This window comes from Ctenopharyngodon idella, chromosome 3 (genome assembly GCF_019924925.1).
Source record: "Ctenopharyngodon idella isolate HZGC_01 chromosome 3, HZGC01, whole genome shotgun sequence".
Classification (NCBI taxonomy): domain Eukaryota; kingdom Metazoa; phylum Chordata; class Actinopteri; order Cypriniformes; family Xenocyprididae; genus Ctenopharyngodon; species Ctenopharyngodon idella.
Genome location: NC_067222.1, coordinates 29,821,892 through 29,842,923, shown reverse-complemented (window position 1 = coordinate 29,842,923; position 21,032 = coordinate 29,821,892). Strand labels below are relative to the sequence as shown.

Sequence of the window (21,032 nt, the reverse complement as noted above, 5' to 3'; positions counted from 1 at the left end):
TAAAAACTTTTTTTGAAAACAATAAAAACACAGGTTTGTGATAAATTAATAGCACAGAAAATATATTGATTTATAACAGTCAATAAAAGATACAACAACAAATTGATCACAGTGTAATTGTGGACGATTTCGTTTATTATTCTGCTTATAATTTCGTTTGTAGCATTTACAAAATGTGACATAAATATTGGTAGGAAACATATAACCAATGATAAAAGAGATTTGGTCCAAAAGGAAAGCCAAACAAAACAAACATGATACAATTATAGATCTGATGAGCTGTCACGGGTGGTTAATATCAGTATGCAGCGCCTTTTTCAGTCCCTGATGGAAAATCAACTCACATTACATTTTAAACATGGACTAAAAGGACTCCCAAGAGCATTAAAACTCTAGCACAATGCCACAAATCTCCAGCTACTTTAACCTTTAAATTTGCACCCTGTTTGGTACCAGAAATACAGCATTTATCAGAGGAATACACAATTACAATGCATTTTTATATATCATTGGCAACTACAGAATATTTACAACTGACGAACTGTTACAACCGTTATTTCCACCCAGATCATTTATTTCATACATCTTAAAGCTAACTTATTATTTTCTGAATAATAAATATATTCTCCTTTTTGATGAAATGTTAAAAAACTGATACAACCAACACATTAAACATTGTCAAGATGTGGAAATGGCACATCATACAAAAAATAACTCAAACATAACCAAGTTCATAAAATGCACAAGTTTGCTTATCTGCATTATCAGCGTAATTTTTATCTGGAAAAAGTGGGACGTTTAGAAGCAATACCTGAAACACAAACAGAAGAGATATGATAGTTAACTTATATATAATAAGAAATTTTTAAAAACATCTTTTGAACAATGTGCATATATGTTTCTATCTATCTATCTATCTATCTATCTATCTATCTATCTATCTATCATCTCACAGAACCATTCAAAAGATTTATTTTTTTAAAGAAATTAATACTTTTATACAGCAAGGACACATTAAATTGATTAAAAGTGACAGAAAAGACATTTATAATGTTACAAAAGATTTCATTTTCATATAAATGCTGTTCTTCAAATAGTCCTGAAAGACAAAAGCACAACTGTTCTCAACATTGATAATACTAAGAAATGTTTCTTGAGAAGCAAATCAGCATATTAGAGTGATTTCTGAAAGATCATGTGACACTGAAGACTGAAAGCCTTATTTTATATATATATATATATATATATATATATATATATATATATATAAAATTGTAATAAAACCCTAACTGTAAATCTATAGTAAGTACACATAGTTAATTAATATTACTTAGTACTTATTTGAGCAGGTACAATGTAATTATGTCACCTTAAAATAAAGTGTAAATATGGTAGACTAAAATAAGCAAGATCATAATGATTCTGTGAGGACGTTATGTCTCCATTAAAATTCAAGTAATGTAACTGTATATTTATTTGTGACTACGGATCATTAAAATGTTACAGCCAAACCAACACCGTAAACACTGTTACTAAGAGGGAACCTGAGAAACATAAGCTACACTGACGCTGCTTGGAGGGGGTAAGGCAGAGGAGAGTGAACAGCACACCTTTGGAAGCAAGAGGAGGTGGACGAGTCTGTTTCACAAGATCACTCTGAGACAACGCCTCCACTATCCAGGAGAGGGCAGTAGAGCAGTACTCCACCTGAGTCATAAGGCAACAGAAAGAGACAGAGTATCAGTCAAAAACCTGAGGTCCCCTTTAAAGCGCAGCTTCATTAATTACATCGATCGGCTGACAGCTTGGCAGATACTCAAAGTAGATCTGCATTCTAAAGGAGGATGACGGATGGTCCTTGGTCTGCGCTGAGCAAGCAAACGCAACAGCTGCAGCTAAAATAAGGCAAGAGCCATAGTCTTGCACCCACAAACACATGCGTGAGCTCTCTGGGACGCTAATGGCATTTAAAAACACTTGTCGCTGTGTTTGATAGCCACAGGTAGACAGGTGCGTATAGCCGCCACTAACCTCCGACTCCAGCTTTCTCAACCTGCGATCGTGATCACGAACCTCCACCATCTGCTTCAGGACGCTGTCCACCCTACGCACACATATGGACACACATACACACATGCTGTCATTCAAGATGCCGGTGCCTGATTCAGCAGGAGTCTCCATGTCTCCCCCCTTCACACCCAGAGAAACACGAAACGAGAGCTGCCACAGCGAGGTTACTAAATGCCCCCGGGTGTGTATTACATACAGATCTACTTGTCAGGGACAGACATATTTCACACTCACTCATTTTTTCTAAAACTCATATTTGAAGTCAAATAAGTTGGTAATTGTTGATCTGAGAGAAGATGAAAGTACAGTAATAGAAGTGACTGACTTTGTGGAGGTGCGTTTGAGCCGCTCCGTGTCGCTCTCTCTTTGTTTCTTGCCTTGCGTGGAAAGCAGGTTCTCCTTCAGCGTCGACTCCCATGTGTTCAGCAAACTGGCCTCTTTGCTTTTCAGGTCCAGCACTAAGTTAAGAGATGCAACTCACGGTTAAAGACAAACTTTACAAATGAGGCTCTGCATATAATGTAGGCAGTCATGTAATGTGTATGTTAAATGAAAATCAGAAGGGAGAACATACTAAAGTGTTGGCTCTTAACAGAGGGCAATCCCTGAATGACCCTTTTGAAGAAGATATGCAGGTGGGAGATGATGATGAAGGGCGGGGAGAGGCAGGGGCGCGAGTGGTACTCCACAATCAGGTTGTAGCGCTGGAACTTCCAGTGCACATCGCTGTGCTCCTGGACTTTATTGAATGTGTAACTGTAAACAAATAACATGAATATACCATCAAAATAAGCAATATGGTAAGAGAGGCTGTTGTATTGTGAACAAAGCATTGTTGCAGAAATGGATCTCCTTAAGCTGTAAGTATTTTCACAGTACAGCATGGCCTCAAGTGTTTCATTGCTAGGGATACACCAATATGATAAAATCATAAAATCATAAAATGCTGTATGATACTGAAGCCAGTTATTATTTTTTTATAGTATGGACACAAAACCAATAAAGGGTCCATATTAAAATTCAATACTATTTTGTCTAAAAATACATTTTTTTATTAAATGCTAAAGGTAATCTAGGTATTATCATGTACAGTATGAATAATGGATATTCAGTTTGAGATTTGCTAAATGTTATGTTTAACAGTTATTTTTCCCCAATAATTTGTGTCTTTAATTATTAACTTTAAGTAAGTGTTCAGATCACAGCAAAATGATTTTAAATGTAAAAGTAGGGGAAATTAGCATGAATAAATGTATTTTATATATAGGCCAGACCGCCTTCCATATTCAACGTACGAAGAAAGTGTAAAACTCTTTCAGTTAAAAAAGCTTACGCTACGTCCTACGCCTTCCCTATTCAACTTGACGCGACGCCAGTTTACACTTTCTTTGTAACTTGAATATGGAAGGTGGTCTGGCGGAAGCTAGATATTTTACTTCATAACTTGTTAAATATGGATATTTTTTTTTTACACAAACGCATCGCTTCACTTCAGAAGGCCTTTATTTACCCCCCCAGAGCCGAGTATGTTTATGATGGATGGATGTGGATGGAGGCACTTTCTTCGGCTCATGCTCGTTAATCCTCGCTCACTGCCATTATAAAGCTCGGATGCGTCAGGATATTTATTAATATTTCTCCGATTACGTTCATCAGAAAGAAGAAAGTCATATACACATAGGATGGCTTGAGGGTGAGTAAAGCTTGGGCTAATCTTCATTTGAAAGTGAACTAATCCTTAATAATTTTGTGGAAAACTATCATACATCAGTGTTGATGGTGCAGTTTTTTTACCTGAACATTGCAATGAGCAAGTTCACCAATAGAATATTGGTGACCAACAAGTAGACTGACAGCAGAATAAGGACCAGCCAATTAGCGTCAGACTGTGGGCAGGGCTCCGCCCCGTCATGGATGAGAGTGACGTTGTCTGTACACTGTTTCTCATGTCGCTTGTCAGCTAGAGAAAAAAAAAAAAAAAATCTTATCACAACAGAATCGAGGAAATTGAGCTAAAAGTACAAAACTTTGGGGCCAGTAAGGATCAGCGGATGAGCGAAAATGAATAAAAATGCTGTATTATGCATCTCAGGTGAGTAATTGGTGATGTCGCTTTGTAAAGAAACACTACACACCTATAGACTGAACATGTAATACGCAAGGGCATGATGTTACCGTTTTCACAAATTTGCGTCTTTGTAGTTTACATGCCGATGATAATGTTATTGTTTTCAATAACTTTCACTCTGAAACCTGCTTTCAAAAATATGCAAACATAAGAGACTTCTTTCCAAAACAATTATAAATCTTACCGACCCCAATATTTTAAACTGTATATGTCGTGATGGAACCGTATAGCAAGAATAAACATCAAAGCATATCATTCTAAGACAAACAAACCCAAACACAGTGACAAACATTCAGATATACACACATCAGAGACACAAAGACATACCATCAATTTCATCCAGTGGTATTTGCCCATATATGTGCATGTATGGCCTGTAGAACACGCGCCGAATTATCCAACCAGGACGAGAGTCGTAGGAGTACAGCAGTGCCTGATTGGCTACTCCATATGCCATTAGCCACACCCCCAGGAAGAACAGGAAGAAAAACACATCTTTCACCTGTGGAGTACATGAACATTCTTGAGCAGGAGTATATGCACGTTTTAGGGCACGTTCAAAACGAAAGACTCCTTCTCACCATTTTGCCAACTATTATGATTTTGGGACCAAGTTGTTTGTGAACTGCAAATATATGAATGAGTCTGAGTGTGAAGACCATATAGTCGACACACATGACCGAACGACCAAAATTGTACGACCACGGAAACATCCTGTAACAAAAACACACATGCACTAACCTATACAATCACACACACACAAACATATACAGGACAGATTTCACTAATTTAACCTGCAGAGAAGCCCAAGAATGAAGAGCGCGAGCGCAGTGATGTCACACTTGTTCCAGATGTCTTGGATGTACAACTTCATCCTTTGAAGTACAGTGGTAGATCCTACAAAAAAAGTCTGAGAGGAAGATCAAGATTCAGTGACTGAACGAGTACATCAAAATGTGCGGAAACGCACTCAAGATTCATACCTGTCGAATTTCCTCACAGACCAGAGTAAAAACCCAGAAATACAACACAAGCTCCAAAGGGGCGGGTCCGTCAGGAGGTGGAGGCTTGAAGTCGACCAATAGGACGTAGGCAAACAGGAGGAGGAAGAGGAAGTACATCAACACATTGCCTAGAAACGAAGTGACCGGTGCAAACCAGAACTGCCGCCATCGATGGAATATAAAAGGCCGTTTTTGAAGGATAGCCTTTGGTGCTGCAATATAAAAAAAAATAAAGCTGTAAACAACCCACAGCAGGTCAAAGTTTAACAGGATATGTAGCCATGCAATTTAGACGCACCTTTTTGGTTTCCTTTTAAAGCATTACATTCCTCCACATCTTCATCTCTGTGAAGGACACATATGACGATCTTTATTTTATCCGTATCATCTCTAATTTTGTGAAAATGTTTATGGCACTGAGAAACCCTGAATTACGTGTTTAAGACTTCAGCCAATGACTCGGCTCCATCGGCACTGTCGAATTCTTTACCCTGATTAAAGTCCTCTTCATCCTCCTCCTGCTCCCTAAGAGATTGAATTTCATTTGAAAACTGTACCAGAAAGAAAATGAAACATTCATGCCACAATCTGGGCCAAAAATATTAGGTACTGACTTGAAACTGATGAGTTTGGTGTAGATGAAGGGAGGCAGGAAAAACGAGAGGACCAGTTTCCACACCTCTGTATTGCTGTCCATGTCCCCCCACCAAATCTCTGACAATAAAGTCTAGCCATGGACAAGATGAAGAAGGATGACACCAGAAAACCTAGGCAAAACTGACACTTCAACATACAAACACAGAGCAGATGCAGAGCAGCATGAGAAGCGCTCACCTGAACTCCGTCATGGCTGAAGAAGAGGCGGGCTTCAGCCGCTGTGGCCATCTGCAGACAGGTGGCGCCACCCCATACAGGTGACTGTCTGATGAGAAGCTTGCAAGAGCGGCTCTCATTGCTCTGGTAACACTCACTGAACACATCTATTATGAAAGTGATGAGAAAATACATTACACATATGAAGAGCCGCTCAAATACTGACAAGCACATAAAATAATCTGTTACACACTATAGTTCAAAGGTTTGAGGTTGATAAGATTTCTTAATGTTTTTGAAAGAAGCCTCCTAAGGCTGCATTTACATATTCCAAAATATAGTGATATTGTGAAATATTACAATTTAAAATAACGTTTTTTTTTATTTTAATATATTTAAAAATCAGAAATCATTCTAATATGATGATTTGCTGCTCAAGAAACAGTCTTGCTCACCTCAAACTTTACAACTAAAGTGTAGTGGAGTACAAAAGTCTGAGATCACATTGAAAATATATGACTTGTTTTGTATTTTCCCTATTTAATATTTTCGATCCTGTTCTATTAGGGGCCATTCACACGTTTTTTTGCATTAAAAACACAAGGTCTAGAAACATGTTTACATTCTTTTAACTTGAGTGTCACATTTTTAGAATGCCGTGTGATGCAATGGTTCAACATGTCTGTTTAGAGCATGTTTACATAGAAAAACAATAGAAAAGCAGTGCAGTGGAATGCAATGTGTTCTGCAAATGTGTTCTGTGTGAATAGCCATTTGCTAGGTCACTAACAAGCGAAAGTCTGACATAAATACTAGGAGAAGTCACATACTGATAATCTAATTTCATTATTTTAAATAAGTTTAAATATAATCATAAACTATAATTTTCTTAAAATGCGTTCTTAAAAAAAAGTACGTAAAACACTAGCACTGTCTCAAGACATCTGGACCCCATTCAAAAACATTTTATCTTGATTCACACCCACCATGTGCCAGATTCTCAAAGGTCTGAGCTAGTTCCTTCATGGAGAGCTTGGTCTCAGTCTCTGTCTCCAACTTAGAGAGCTCTCTTAATATCTTACACCCGGCAAGAGCACTTAGCACTGACTCCCCCGCCTCACATTTAGAGAGAGAGTGAAAGAGACCAAAATAAAGAAAAATTATTACAATTTTTACAACACAGATTTGGTTATCACACTGACCATGTGAAATATCATGACCAAACACTCCAGTCATGATAAATAATAAAAGCTGTGGTATTTTACATGCAGCAATCACATCATGGAGGCTGATATATAAGATCACAAGAGTAGCCAAATACTACTCACTTTACCTCAGTAACCCTCCTGGACGTTTTCACTTGCTAAATCTCTACAGTGAAATCAATAACTGAATACTTTTGCTTTACTTGCTTTAGTGTGATACTGAATCTACACCACTAGGTGACAGTATAGAGTCCAGAATAATATGCAACTCATTTGCAAAAGTTATCCGTCAAAATAAAAAAAGTTTCAACTATGAAGAGAAAAAAATATACCATTTGCCAGAAGTATATGGACATTTCTCTGCGATTCTGCAGAACGGCCCAAATGAACAGAGCTATCCAGGGAGTCATACAGCGCTGCTTCCGGTACACACTCTCAGATAGCAGCAACTTATTCACATGCTGTAAAGAGGAGACAGAAACTACGATCACAACATTGTTATGTAGTATATATCAAATCATTTCACCAATCCCAATACCTCCGAAAAAACCTGGCTGGTACCTTCATTGCTTTCCTTGAGGCGACTCCCTGATGTAGACCAAGAGGGCCATAGTAAAATGGCTGACAGACATCTTCCATGATTTCCGATAACACCCGTGAAACCTGAAAGATGAAAAAAATAGAAAAGAACAGCATTTATTTTTAATAGAAATACAATAATTTGTAACATTATAAATGTCTTTACTGTCAGTGTTGATCAATTTAATGCATCCTCGCAGAATGAAAGTATTGAAAGTATTTTTAAAAATATTATTGAACGGTACTTTTGATAGGTAGAGTGTGCATGTATACTAAAGGGGCTTTCGCACCGAATAGTTCCTATAGTGCTGGTTTAGACCCTACTCTGAAGTAGGAGCTAATTTAGTTCCCCTAAAAGGAGTTCCTAGAACTAAAATCATTCCTAGTTCCTGCGGTGCGAACACGGCAAAATCCGGGTACTTCAGCCAATAGTTCTAGGAACTATGAAAAGGTTCCTCCGGTGTGAAAGCCCCTATATACATATGTGTATATGGTCCTTTTACCTCATATAGGGTAAGGTCTCGAGCAGCAGATGGTGTGGTGAGGGTTGTTCCGTGGCTCTTGAAAGAGGAATTCTCATCAGGCGGGGCAGATAATCGGGTCTGAGAAGCTGCTAAGCCCACTCGCTCCTGCAGCCTTCTCTGGAGGAATGAAGATACCAGATCACAGTCCGACAGTGAGCTGTAAAGGCACTCTAAACGATGGTACGTCAGATAGTCCAGAATGTTCAAGCCATTTTCCACAAAGAGTTTCACAAAATGGGGCTTATCATTCACCAGCGCATCAGTCATTGATTCCTCCATGTCTTCATACTGAGAGAAAGAATAAGCAACAGAAGTTGAAATGTTAAAACATAGTTCAGCTATCGGTCCTGGTCAATAATTGTAATCCTACCCTAGTACTCCTACCCTCCACTGGATGTCACCATGGAAGAGTTCACTCTTGGCGATATCCACCCTGTTCCAGGCCACCGCCAGCTTCAGCTCTTCAGTGTACTCGCTAGCATCATTAGAATCCCGTTTAGCAGCTGAACACACATACACACATAAGCCCACGTGCACCTACTGTACTATAAACGTGTTGAATTCTCAAAGCAGGTGATTTAATCTCACCTCTTACAAGAGCTTTAAGGATGATTGTGTCAAAGTCATCTGGCCCTTCCTTGTCTCCACGGAACACGGTGATCAGATCTCTGTTGTGATAGATACTGAGTCCCTGTGTAAAAAAGAGAAAAGTAAGTAAAGGAAATAACTTTGTCCTGCATGCACTCTCTATCCAAGCTCTTGCTGTACGCTCACCTGATCCACAAGCTTCTCCAGTTCTGTCTCGGAAGGGAAATGTTTCTTAATTCTCTCTCTCACTCGGTCCCTGAGCTCAACACTGGCGCTCTTGCTGCTTTCCTCGTCAGCGGTTGGCAAAGTGGGACTCACGGGTGGACTCAGAGGTGTGCTGAGGTCCTTCAGTATTCCTGCTATCAGGTCTGCTGCTGAACCCGACCCTGCCAGTACCAACCATGGAGTGGTGTTTTTCAGAGATAAATCCACTCTCTGCGGTGACAAAGAGATTATTCATTTTAAATATGTTTTTAATATATAAATACATTTATTTAAAGCCATTTTAGATCTCTAGACACTCTACATAAGCTGTCACGACTTTAAATTTTAAAAAGCATATTATAAATGAATGGTTCACAACTGGTGAGTCTCATCCGAAAAACAACGGCAAATGCAAATAGCAACATGGACATTGTGTAACAGGTCAAACCATGAAAAAACAAACAAAACAATGAACAAAACAAAGTAAAGTAATTTGTAAACGTGCATTGTTTTGTTCATGGTGACTATATTCAGACTATATTAAAATTAAATAACATTTATTATTTTGAAATCAAATTAAATTGATTATATTATTATTCATATTAAAATAAAGAAATAAACTAGTGCAATGACCTCTAGCATTGTAGCATCACCTGCGATCAGCACACACAAAACCGGAATCTCAATGCTGCCACTCCCTGGTAAGGACAGGATTTGTTAATACAATGGAAATGCAGCTTGTTTTTACTAATAATACATTCAATCAAAACACAGAAACTAATGGCACTAGCGTTTAGTTTCCATTTGTTTCAGAACTGCGTTCTCTGTCTGCTCCACTAGAGAGCAGTGCAGCCCTCATATGACATGCCATTCTGAGGGCATTTACTGCACTAAATACCAAAACTGATGTTTTGCGTAAACAATACACTAATGTTTAGCTTCCCTTTTCCTTCCTCTTACTCTTTGTTTACTTCTCTGTTATTTATTTTATTTATTAAAAGGAAGTGCACAGTTCCTCAGGGATGCGTCTGTGCTTCCCGTCACAGTCCCTGTGCCAGTTAAAATGATCAGACCAGACTCATCTTCTCCATTCCTGTTTTGATTCCCTCCCTTCAGGGCGCAAACTGTGTATACCCTTGGCTTAAAGGAAACATGTATAAAAAATCATTTGTTCCATTGACAGTGACTGTTTTAAACTGAATTCGTAACTAAGGTATTATATTATTATGTATAATTTTGTTTATAAAGTTGCTCATATTTGTGTTTGTATATATAAGTGGATGTATAGTTATTAAATGTTTGTATTTTTATGACATTGTCCAAGATGAATTCCCGCTTGGTGAAAATCCGAACGGACAATAAACTAACTAATTAGTTTATTGTCTGTTGTTGTGTGCTCTGTGGTCAAGAAGAGTTCAAACATGTATTATGTTTATTATTAGCTTTTCAGTTGCTACTCTCTCTTACCCCAGATGCCAGTGCGCTGATGGGAGATGAAGTCCTCCAGGTTGGCTCTGAACGTTGTCTCACCGCCTCTGTGGCCTACACTCCCATCATCCACTAGGAGGAAGGCCTGGTGGTTGTTGTCCAGGCAGCTGGATTCACGGGGCATGTTGTGCACATAGTACCGTGCAGGGAAGCTACCCTTGTAAAGAGTAACCAACAGTAAATTTTTACAGAGCAGCCTAGGCAAAGTCCTACAACAGGATCATACATACGTAGAGAACACCGCAACAGAAAATCTGAAAAACCTCCGTGATTGTAATCAGAATTTCAAACTGGATGACCACAAACACATTTGCTGCGTCTCATTTCGAAGGCTGCATCCTCCAGAGTTTGCTTTTGAAGGCTGCATACATCATCAAGGATGTCTTATTTAAAAGGGACCTATAATGCCCCTTTTACAATAAGTAATATAAGTCTCTGGTGTCCCTAGAATGTGTCTGTGAAGCTTCAGCTCAAAATACCCCACAGATCATTTGTTATAGCTTGTCAAATTTACCCAGATTTGGGTGTGAGCAAAAACATGCCGTTTTTGTGTGTCCCTTTAAATGCAAATGAGCTGCTGCTCCCAGCTGCTTTCCAAAAGAGGGCGGAGCTTTAACAGCTCACGCTTCTGTTGCTCAACAACAACAAAGCTGGAGAATCTCACGCAGCCAAACTAACGAATTGTCAGTAACGCCGTTCAGCTTTACATTGTTCAAACCGGAGTTGGACACTGATGGAGAGACTCAGGAAGAAGTTGCAACTTTTAGAATGCAATTGAATGGTTAGTGGATAAATTTATGTAGTTGCTGTGGAGTTGATTCAACTCATCGACTAGCATGTGCCGTCATGTTAATCTTTTGTGCAAATCCAGTGTTGAATTGACCCTCGTTTATGAAGCAGCATAAAATGACGGTATGGCAGCAACACTCTACTACAACAACTCTTCCTCTTCTCTGACCTCGCCCCCTTTGTTGCGTGTTCTCGGGGGCAGGGTTTATGCAAATTTTGGGGTTTGTGATGTCACCAACCCGGTAAGAAGCTTGTTGTAGTCCCTACCAGCCATTTGTTGTAGTCCTTAAAAAGTGATTTCTGTAAAAGAAAATATATCCCTTTTGCACTGAACTTTGAGCGTCGTAACTTTGAGGATGTTATTTATGCTCAAACTGCAACATTACACACTAACTAAAGTCAAAAATGTGAAATCATAATCAACCACCCCTTTAAGAAAAGTAACCGTAAAAAAATTGACTGTTATTCCTCATGAGGTGTAAAATACTGTAATTTCTTTATTTTGCAATCTGACTGTTTCTTTTCTTAAATGAGACCACCTTGATGACGTATGCAACCTTCAAATACAACCTCCGGAGGGCACAGCCTTCGACATGAGATGTAGATAGTGTTTTAGGCCAAACAAAGGAAACACCCCCCCCAAAAAAGGCCATTCTGCCAGTTCCGTCCAACCACTGAAGCAAAACGCCATAGCGTGCAGGTAAGAAATTGTTTAAATTTTACCATAATGCTGTTTAAACAGTAGACAAATTACGATACAATTTACAGTGATAAACCTACACTTAAAATTATTGTTCTATTTATAACCTTCTGTCGAATGTAGATCCGACTGTCCTTGGGCTAGGATACAAAAATGCGGAAGTATAATCTGAAAGCCCTGGAGCTGTCAAAAGTATTTTGCTGTCAAATAAACATGAATTTATCGGTCCAAGTAGCATGGAGAACGAGTAAACGTTGTTCAGTTACATACTACCGACATTGTAACAATACAAAGCTGGTTGAAAATGGGCGAATTTGACCCAAGGTCATTTAGAAGAGTAGCCTGACGTTCAAACAGGTGTCCTAGCAGAGTAACCACAGGTGGAGTTAATCACTGATAATGTTTTTATGACTGATTATTGATTATTTGTGTTCATATTACCAATATCCAAAATCGATTATTAATTATTGTTTTATAGTAAATATTTTAAAATAATAAAAATGATGATGATGATAATAATGCTGATATTATTTATGATATATGATACCAATTAAATAATACATTCAATCAAATAATAATTATTATTATTACCATTATCATTAATTTCATTTAAATAAATGTAAATTCAATTAATTTAATTGTGAACGTTAAAGATCTGTAAAAATTTTGGCCTAATCACTTTAGCCAAATCAGGGTCTATCTCTATTAATCACATTAACTATGGACATGTTACACCAAATTTGATGACTATAAAGTATCCAAAAATTTAAATTTTTTTCTATAATTTAAAAGTACTAGCCTATATATTAAATATTACTATAAATGTATATATCAATAACTATAAATATTGTTAAATTATTGTTGTGGCTCACACATTTTAAGTGTTGCTTTTATGTGAAGTGTTCATAATGGAGCACAATGGACTCACAGTACCTGTGGGTTTATGAGTTGCTGACGTTGGTGAATCAAGCCCCAAGGCGCAACACCAACAGCAATAACTTTAGCCTGGGAAAGAGATGAAGCTGTTGCACAATGATCCCTTACTGCCTCACCTACACAGCGGCCAACACCCTCCCTCAGACCTGACGTCATGATCCAAGCCCCTGAGAAAAGAAAATGTTACTATCAGCTAAATTACTCCGCTTAATTAAATTACACAGAAATATATCACATTCACAAACAAAATCACTGATAAACAAAGTATTTAACATAATGCAGCACACAACTTCTGCATTTAAGCTAGGTTTACCATAAAAAAAATCTTATCTGCCAAGGATCATTTTACACACACACACACACACACACACACACACACAGCACACATGCACAAGAGGAATTCCACTGTTGAGTAATACTAGTTTGGCCTGTCTATCGCTGACCTTAAGACTAATTACTGAGTTCGTGGTTAATAGCAGTTCTTTTCCAGAACACATTTCATAAAGCTACCTGTCCTAATCTACTCTGTGAGACAAAGGTGGCCAAAACATTTACCCAGAACCATATCTGCATCCGAGTTAAAACTTTTAAATACACAAAAGTAAGAAGGAACAGTTGAACGTTCACAAAATATACTTGGACTCAGCATGTCTTTACAGCCATTGTAGAGGTCAATTTTGTTATCAGTGTGGTAATTTTACTGGTGTTTCATGCCTTATCACCGGTGAATGTCTTCAGAAACACAGATCTGTCAAGCTTATGAAGCACCGGGTGGGTTGCCAAGTCTGTGTTTTTTTTTAAAATATATATTGTAGGTATGGGAGTGGCATATTTTTATTTTGTTGATATTTGGGCTAGGGTCATAGGGTTAGTTTTGCTACCCAGACCTGGCAGCCCTGGTGGTTTGGGTAGCAAAACAGTGATCTGTGGCCTTTAAATTATTTCAATAAATATTGTAATGTTCTTAGAAACCTCTAAAATGAGTATAAAAATAACAGTCTTTATCTTAGTATGCAATATTAACCTAGGTCGAAGGGTGGAGGGTGAAGGTAGGGTTAACAGTCCACATGTGATTCATTAGAAAAGTGAGTGTAAAGGTTTCAAGCACGTAATATTACATAACTGAGCTAAACATACTCGAGCAGGAAAGGTTACCTGTGCTCTGTGCGGCCCGGACAAGACCCTGTCTGATCACTTCTCGCACCCACGTCTTCACCTGCTCCTTCCCCTCTCCCCCCACCACAGACACCACCAGATTGGGTACCGGCAAACCCCATTGTGACGTCATCAATGAGTACACGTTGTCAGGTGGTGTGTCATGTGACAGACGCAGAAACTTGAGGATACAAGATGAATGACATATAAATGCACAGCAGAAAAACGGTATTTAAAATTTCTGTGTGTGATGTTATTCAGCCCAAACTAAGGTACAAAGGCATCCAGACAAGCGTGACATTCAGTCATGTTCCTCACATGCACAAACATGCATGATATTTATGTTGTCATTGTATGTAGGAAGGGATTTGGGTTGCACTTTATTTTACAGTACGTGTACTTGCGTGTACTTATAGTGTACTTACCTAAGAAAATACTGGGTAATATAAGGTAACTACAGGGGTTAAGGTTAGGTTTAGGGGTAGGTTTAGGGTTAGTACCGAGTTATTACCCAGTTATTGTAATTACTGTAATAAGTACATCGTATGTACATGGAGAACAGGACTGTAAAATAAAGTGCTCAAAAGTGCAAGCCTGAACAATGCATCTGCCTGAGGCAACACACCGTCTCCAAAAAGCTCATATTAAATGATGCCAACTCTTAAAATACTTTGGTAATCCTGAGTGGTTTTCTTTTGTTACTGTCTTATGTTAATTGGCTTTAATTTGTTTATGAAAAATGTGTATGACTCCAGGGGAGGGTTAAAGGGAAGTTTATAATCACTGCGGATTATTCTCGCTCTTCTGTAATTGCTCAGCGATCTGGCATACTATTACGGGGAATGAAATTAGATCTTGGTTAGGGTAGCAATATCTTTAAAATACAGTGTGTTCAATGAAATGTACTGCTGTTTAACAGCATGCCAATTGTTCAGGTGATGAAAGATATTTCCAAAAAACTTACATTAGATAAAAACTTCATAAAATTGTTAAAAATGTGAGATTTGTAAATTACATGTGATCTACAACCTTTATAGTTTCTATAATATACCATGCATGTTTTTTATGCCTCTGCTTTGCTTTGCATGTGTGTTTTTCGCACATTTATAACATGATCTTAGTAATTTGTGTATTTGTGTATGAAAAGTACATAAAATTCAATTCAATATGGTGTCTATAACTTAATTTAAATGCACATGCAATTTCAATGCACTTAATGAGTGAATGAGATGCAGGTTTTTGCCCTGAAATCATGGGATCAGAGGAGGCAAGAGAGACGCTGCCTCACACTCTGTCGCTGTTGAGTGTCACTTTAGAAAAACTAGTGATTTATACATTTTTTAATCTCATATTTAGCAATATTTCTGTTGTTTTATTTTTTTACTGTGGATTTTTTTCTCATCCAATTTCAATTTTTAGCAACTATTTAGTGAATTTGCCCCCCAAAAATGTGCATTCTTAAGAAAATGAAATGGTAACACTTTACAAGGTTCATTTAAAAAAAAAAAAAAAAAAAAAAAAAAAAATTGTTTCAACATCATGAACTAACAATGAAAACATTTCAGTCAAAGTTACAGTTAATTTAAGTGTAACTGTATGTTTTTCTGAAAGTTGAATAAAAAAAAACAGTTACAGTTCATTTATTAATATACATTTGTTCATTGTTAATTAATGTAGAAATGAACAAACCATAAATGCTGTAAAACTATTGTAAGGTCACATTTACTGTAACAGTGATTTTAGTGAGGATTTCACAATGGATTCAATTGGTCACGCAAATTTGCCGCATTGACCAACAGAAAACTGCTTGGTTTGACAGTGACTTCTGTGTGAGCTCGGTTTTTATACATTGCTACACTATTGACAATAGACAACAGAACTTTTTTCAGAATTTCGCTGCAATATTGCTTGCTAATGTGTGAAATGCATACCCAGTGTTAATGAATAACACCTCACTGAAGAGTACAATTAATTAACCATATTGCATTGTCAGATGGAGTTTCTGATTGTGATTTTGTGTGCTTGAGCAGGTGTAAAAGAAAGCGAGATACCCACAGGACTGTTTCTCCGTCCAGCTCCAGCAAACTCCAGCTGTCCAAAGGCATCAGTGGGGTATTCAGAGGTGTGCTGTTCACTGTCCCATTGGCTGACTACATGATCACCTGCTGTTATGGATGCATGATTTTCCCGTGCTCCACCACACTGGCACAAAGCCCCATTACTGCCACAGAGAGAGAGAGAGAGAGAGAGAGAGAGAGAGAGAGAGAGAGAGAGAGAGAGAGAGAGAAAGCTGTCAAAGCAGGTTTCAGTGGGTTCTGAATTCTCATATACTTACTATTCATTTCAGAAGAAGAAACTCAAACACAAAGAGAGAAAAGAAATCAATCTCCTTTATACTGTATGTGTCTCATTCACATAGGGTGAAAGGTCAATTTATTTATAAAGAAGTTAAATTGAATTAAAAAAGTCACACAATGTCCACATCATCACTTGAATAAATAAATTAAATTAAAACTGTACCTGCCCAAATCCTATTGTGATTCAAGCCCATTACATATAACAATAGCTTGTCATAAAAGGGAAAAGGACAGGGAAATTATTCCATGTTGACAAATGGCTAGGAGTTCACCTTCATTCATTCAAAAAAAGGCATGTTTGTTGACCAACCCTACATTGCCAAATCAGAGACTTAACGGCTCTGATCATATTACGAGAGGCTTCTGTTTTAAATCACAGTGTATGAAAGGACTGAATAGTTTTCTGCATACACTAAATTTTAATGCAAGAGAAAATGGAAAATGGCTGTTGTACCTGGATGCGTCCTCCACAAAGGTGGTGCACACTCTCTTTTTAATCATCTTTGGGATCCAGCTCTACAACACAGATGTTACACAGCAAAGCATGAGTCACTGGCAGGTCCGGTTTCTTTTCTTTCACAGTCAGTGACCGAGGAGAACAAACTATAAGACTACGCTTGAATAGCAAATAATTTCCAAGGAAATGTTATGTGAAATGCAATCCTAATCACAGAAACTAACATTTTATTTGTGATTTCTACCTACTTAAAACTCTCTCACAATTAAAGATTGCCTCGCAGAACATCAAAACATTCAATTAACGTTTTAATAATAGTCACAGTAAACTGCTCTATTATAATAAAATTGAAAACATGAAGGCATGTAATATTAGAGAAGATGGTTGTATTTGAAATCAATGAAAATTTCGAAAACAATAAAATCTCACAAAAATGTGATTATTAAAACACAGATGCTGAGATAATAATCAAACATGCGAGATCATTTAGAAACATTTGAAACTAATAGAAAGAGAAAGATTTCTTACCTAAAATTAAACAAACAAGGCCAACTTGTTTTCAGAACTACAAACAACTTATTTCTTATTTATCCAACACAAGAGCTATAACGAATGATCATTCATAATAACACAAAATATACTAGTCCTGTATTTTGTCAATGTTTTTGTCACTTTTTTTCATTTGGAGAATTATGAAATCACAATATATTGATGTGAATAAACAGAAAGCTAAGGAAATGTTAGGTTAGGTTACATATCTGCATGTATATATCTGCATATATATATATATATATATATATTCCCCTCACCTGTGCCTACATAGGTCTCCCCAACTTTTTCCTGTATTGAGCAAGTACTGCATAACCTGTTAAACGAGCTTTTAACATTAATATGGTGCTTTAAATTGTGAAAGATTGGTCAATCATTTCCTCTGACCTTCCTAAGCAACATCAAATTTATATTTGAGACAATCCAAACAAGATTGTGAAGGCCATTAGAACAGCCATGACATTTGCAATTGTTTCATACTACATCCTGATTTATTTTACATATTAAAGTGGAGACCTTTGAAACTAAGTAGGTGTGGCACTCTTTGTATTGTCTCCCATTGATAAATTGTTTCTACTTATATTGTTCTCGCTTCTCAGTCCATTGGATAAAAGCGTCTAAATGAATAAATGCAAATATAAGAAAACGCAGCGAGTGGATGAAGATAACAGAGTTATGGAAACATGGAATAGCTTGGTAAATATAAGCTAGAGCTTTCTCATTCAACATTCAACTTCTTATATGATCACAAAATCGAGATTCCTGCCGTCTGTTTCGTGTAATGTCTGACACAGGTCTATTACCAGTCACTTATAATGACATTTTGAAGAGTTTCTCTTGAGCAATAGTCTGTGCACATGTGTAGTCACATGAGTCGATTGCCGCTTTTTTTTTTTTTTTTTTTTTTTTTTTTTTTACATTTTAATACAGTGGATAGTAAACATTAGCTAGGCTACTAAATCTCTTAAAATGTTAACTTGACAGAGCATTAACAATGACTGTATGAACTAATTTCTGTATTGATAAATTTTTAGGTGACTATTTGCACGTGATGTAGGCTACTGACAAATAACACTATTTACATTAATAATGTACCAAACACACCTGATCTTTTTCGGATTTTCTCTCTCCTGCGCCTCCTTCATTTTCTTTTTCAATTTTCTTCATTTTGATCATCTCTCCGTCTCAGAACTTGGGTTTATTAGGGATCAATTATTCTTCAGATGAGCTCCATGGGTCTAGTTTCAATTATGCTCTAGTTTGCCACCAACCGGATTCCCGAGATATTCAATAAAACTTCTGAAGCTGTAAATTTGTTAGCCCCGCCCACACTAGACGTCCCACGCGCGCTCTCCTGGACGCATTCCGGCACGACCTCATGATGGTCTGTTACAGTTGAATAAACCAAACAGTGGGCGGTGAGGGCAAGGAAAACAAATATGCAGGCTCGATAAGAGTAGAACAAGAAAAAGATAAGAGTTTCCCTATTGTTTTTAAACCACGCATTTGCGGACAAACTGATTAATAACGAATACATCTGGTACTATATTGTTTGCTGTGATGTCTGATAGATAACAGACTATTCATGATAATTATGATAATAAATAGCCTACTATATAGACTAATCCCGCTATGTATACGCTGTTAGAAACCGGATACACCTGGTTGTAAGAAAGGTTCCCACTGGTGTTTCATGTCCCTACAGGCGTGTCTTTTTGAAGCACTATTGACCTTAAGATGTCATTTCTGCATGGCAAGTTATGCTGGTTTGACTGAAGCTAGTTTTAGCTCCAGGAAGTAAATAATGGGATGGGTCTTCAGCAAGACCCCCTACAGGCTAATAGATATAGGACTGTTCCACAGGTGTATGTCCAAAACTTATTTATGGTTCAATGAAAAAGCATGAAATACATTATTCAAACCCTTTCTAATAAAGATCTGCAAAGCTTTTTTGGATTTTACAAAATTATATTTATATTTACAGTATTTTATCCAGCATATATCCCATATGATGGGGATATAAAAATGTTCTGCATAACAGGAATGCAGAAATTAATTTTAAAATTTAATTTGAAATCAGTAAACTTGGTACATGTCCAAAAGAAAAGCACTAATTCAACACTAATGTTGATGAAGGATGTGGGAATGCTCACACTTTGCAAGAAACATAAAATTTGGATTCCACCACCATATATGCACAAAGTAATGCAACAAATAAACGTACACCATGGGAAATATGAAAGAGGATTACAAATGCAGGAGTTTCTTTGGCATTGATGAGGTCTCTGCCTATAGTAAGGACGTGCTCAGATGAGTGTATACCTGTTTGACCTAACGCTTAATATGGTGTAGAGGTCTGTGTAAAACCAGCTCCAGGTCATCATGAGGGTGAACATTAGCTGCAATATACACTTCATAAAAAAGAAAAATGTGAATTAGTAACTAGCACTTAAGTACTGCATTTCCACTACTCTCTGAACTGTATTTTAATATTGTTAGGCAATGTAATAATTATATTGCATATTTAACAGATTTGAACATTTAACATAGTTCTTAATCAAAACAAGAAACAATGTGAGAGGATTAAAACTTACCTGTAGGATATGAAATACATGATATGCTCATCAAAATGAATAGGAGACATCGCTGTACCTGGTCTTTTTTAAGAAGAGAACCCATGTCAGCTATTTCAATACAATTTATATCTTGTAAAATGTACAAACCATCATTAAACCAGCCTCTAGCTTTCCAAATAAGTGTTAAATAGGTGTACTTTAATTCCTGTAATACCAATTTTAAGATTTTGTGTAGCCAAAATAAGATCCGGTTAATGGTATAAGAGAAGAACAGCACTTTGCAGAACATGCTACAACGTAATTAATGTATAAAATTTTGAACTAGGATGATGATGTTCTAGCTAACAGATGAAACATGGAAGCATGTTCTGCAGTCACTTTTTCACAAAAATGTGAAATATAACATCATAGTTTCTAAACATTCACATAGTAACCAGTGACGAATGCACAATATCAATGTAACATTTGGTACAGTAAGGTATTGTCTAACTTCAACTGAACCCCTTTCAGCACTACCTTAAACAGTCCTTGTTTTGTCCTCCTTAGCTGATTTCAAAGAAGTTTTTACCCTCAAGTTATAAATATTTCAAACAATTCACTGTCTTTGTCACAGAGTGATTAAGGGGACTAAATCACAAAGAACTAACTACACTAACAACAATTGAGAAATGTATGAAACCTGAGGTAATACATTGCAAATTTTATCTGTTTTAAACATGCACATTTGCCTGTAATGAACAAAGATGGAAACTGTAATGTCTGTACTACATAAAGTTTTAGTTTATAACTTAAAATATCAGGGAAGTTTTTAGAAAACATATCTGACATAAGAGTATAAGTATACCTAAAACTGGAGGAAATAGACAAGCCACTCATGATGTCAAAGAAATGGAAGAGATTTAAAATTGTT

The 21,032-nt window shown here is 37.1% G+C and overlaps 1 protein-coding gene across 2 annotated transcripts; it reads right to left on the bottom strand.

Annotated features, from left to right (window-relative positions):
* Nucleotides 1–106: 106 nt before the first annotated feature.
* On the bottom strand, nucleotides 107–18,911 carry trpm4a (transient receptor potential cation channel, subfamily M, member 4a). Of its 2 annotated transcripts, XM_051885484.1 has the most exons (28): nucleotides 18,651–18,911; nucleotides 16,995–17,056; nucleotides 16,239–16,404; nucleotides 14,184–14,364; nucleotides 13,026–13,195; nucleotides 10,583–10,760; nucleotides 9,749–9,813; nucleotides 9,098–9,346; nucleotides 8,912–9,014; nucleotides 8,708–8,826; nucleotides 8,303–8,611; nucleotides 7,782–7,883; nucleotides 7,553–7,681; nucleotides 7,002–7,131; nucleotides 6,037–6,182; nucleotides 5,817–5,929; nucleotides 5,638–5,727; nucleotides 5,501–5,547; nucleotides 5,182–5,414; nucleotides 4,993–5,108; nucleotides 4,780–4,912; nucleotides 4,526–4,700; nucleotides 3,865–4,030; nucleotides 2,645–2,826; nucleotides 2,396–2,528; nucleotides 2,032–2,104; nucleotides 1,611–1,707; nucleotides 107–811 (listed from the first exon to the last, which is right to left on the bottom strand). In XM_051885484.1, the coding sequence occupies exons 1-28, from the start codon at nucleotides 18,720–18,722 to the stop codon at nucleotides 777–779; spliced, it is 3,774 nt and encodes a 1,257-aa protein (XP_051741444.1). In that variant the 5' UTR covers nucleotides 18,723–18,911; the 3' UTR covers nucleotides 107–776. The 2 variants fall into 2 exon arrangements, with proteins under 2 accessions (XP_051741444.1, XP_051741445.1); XM_051885485.1 differs by lacking the exons at nucleotides 14,184–14,364; nucleotides 16,239–16,404; nucleotides 16,995–17,056; nucleotides 18,651–18,911 and having other exon boundaries at nucleotides 10,583–10,755; nucleotides 13,026–13,160.
* Nucleotides 18,912–21,032: the final 2,121 nt, after the last annotated feature.

Bases quoted from the DNA above. Each gene is read 5' to 3' on its own strand.
- trpm4a (XM_051885484.1), bottom strand. From the start codon at position 18,722: ATGATCAAAATGAAGAAAATTGAAAAAGAAAATGAAGGAGGCGCAGGA. The intron at 9,347-9,748 runs GTCATTGCACTA...TTGTCACCGCAG, and splicing joins GTGATGCTACAATGCTAGAG to AGAGTGGATTTATCTCTGAA. The intron at 7,132-7,552 runs GTATATTTTTTT...TCTAAATGTGAG, and splicing joins CCATATACTTCTGGCAAATG to GCGGGGGAGTCAGTGCTAAG.